The sequence below is a fragment of the Trypanosoma cruzi genome, genomic scaffold (genome assembly GCF_000209065.1).
Source record: "Trypanosoma cruzi strain CL Brener 1047053517087 genomic scaffold, whole genome shotgun sequence".
Taxonomy (NCBI): domain Eukaryota; phylum Euglenozoa; class Kinetoplastea; order Trypanosomatida; family Trypanosomatidae; genus Trypanosoma; species Trypanosoma cruzi.
This window is the reverse complement of record NW_001849447.1, coordinates 602067-603586: the sequence shown is the minus strand read 5'-3', so window position 1 is coordinate 603586 and position 1520 is coordinate 602067. Positions and strand designations below refer to the sequence as shown.

The following is a 1520-nucleotide window of genomic DNA, read 5'->3' as shown; positions in this document are numbered from 1 at the left end:
GGGTGGGGGGGGGGGGAAAAAGGGGGAAAGGAAGGGAAAGAGTTTGGGAGGGGTTCCTTGTGGAGGGCTGCGGGAGGAAAGAAGAAGGAAAAACACAGAGGAAGCACCGACACATAAAAAAAATTCATACACAAGCTAGAAGAGGAGGAAAGGAATTTGTCACTTTATTTTTGTTTTTGCTTAACTTTTGGAAACAAGATGGAGTCTCTTTTCCTTTGAGAAACCCTTTTGTATTTGGGAGACAATTGCTATAGTGCCGAGCTCTCAAAATATATTTTCTTGTGTGCCTCTTTGTCTATGTGTCTATATCTTTGTGCGGGAAAGAGGGCGGAGATGTATGTATTCGTTTTCCTTTTTTTTTTTTCTTTTCCTCACTTTCACTTTTTGCGTGCCAACGAGAGAAGGGCGAAGTAGGAGAGGAGGGCGAGCGCATTTTTCTCCATGTTGCAGTATTGAGCTGGACGAAGGCAGCTGTGTGTGTGTGCGGTGATATATATCTGTGATTTGAAATTGAATCTTCATTTTCCGTTATTCTATTCAGCTGTTGCTGTCCATGTTACGACGATGGTAACAAGGAGGGGAGATGCTCTGATGTTGACCATTTTTTTTTTTTTTTGTGTGTCCCCCTTTCTCTTACACTCCATTTTTCTTTTGTTGTTATTGTATTCTCTCTTGATGTTTTTCTTTTTGGTTCTATTATTTTTATTATTTATTTATTTATTTCTCTTCTTTTTGATGTCTTTGCTGGCCCTGTGTGTTTTCATATGCGCTTTTCTTTACAGTAGTTATAACACGCCAGCATATCACTCGTGTTTTTTCTTTTTATACTTCTTAACCACCCAGATGGAGGTGATAAACTCGCAAGAGACACCGGATCAGCAGAAGACTGGCATTACTCGCGTGGAGGACAAATATCTCATTGATGAGGATGCCGTTGTTGGGCGTGGCGCATGGAGCGTCGTGAAGCGTTGCACTCCGATTGCGCCCTACGAGCCACCTGCGTTGCGACCCGGAATGAAGGTTGTGGTGAAGATCATTGAGAAGGAATATCTCATATCTTTGACGAAGGGAAACGTGGAGCGGGCCATGGCGGAGGTTAAGCGGGAAATCGATGTTCTGCGGCATGTTCCTGCTCACGAAAACATTGTGACCTTTTTAGAATACATTGAGACGGAGAAGGAATTTCTTCTCTTCTTTGAGGAGGTGCAGTGTGGCGATTTATGTGAGATTATTCTTCAGGCACCGGAAGGGAAGCTCACTGAGGAGAAGGCCAAACACTACACGTATCAAACCATCAAGGCCGTTTTGCACTGTCATATTCATGACGTGATTCACCGTGACATTAAACCTGAAAATCTACTTGTTAGCGATGACGATAATATCAAGTTAACTGACTTTGGGCTTGCCAAACGATCAAAAGGGGTGTGTACTTTCGCTGAACCAAGGGACCTTTTAGATCCTGTTGCACTTTGTATGCCGTACCCTGGCGCAGAGAGAATTATTGGAAAGCGCGTTGTCTG

At 43.4% G+C, this 1520-nt stretch overlaps 1 protein-coding gene across 1 annotated transcript, besides 2 other annotated features; it reads left to right on the top strand.

Moving 5' to 3' along the window:
* Positions 1–1520: a sequence feature (heterozygous, non-Esmeraldo-like haplotype).
* Positions 602–734: a sequence feature (T-rich).
* Tc00.1047053420719.9 (protein kinase, putative) lies at positions 844–1520 on the top strand (the record flags this gene model as incomplete). The annotated part of the gene is made up of 1 exon (XM_797263.1): positions 844–1520. A coding segment is annotated over one exon (677 nt), but the record flags the coding sequence as incomplete, so codon positions are not given.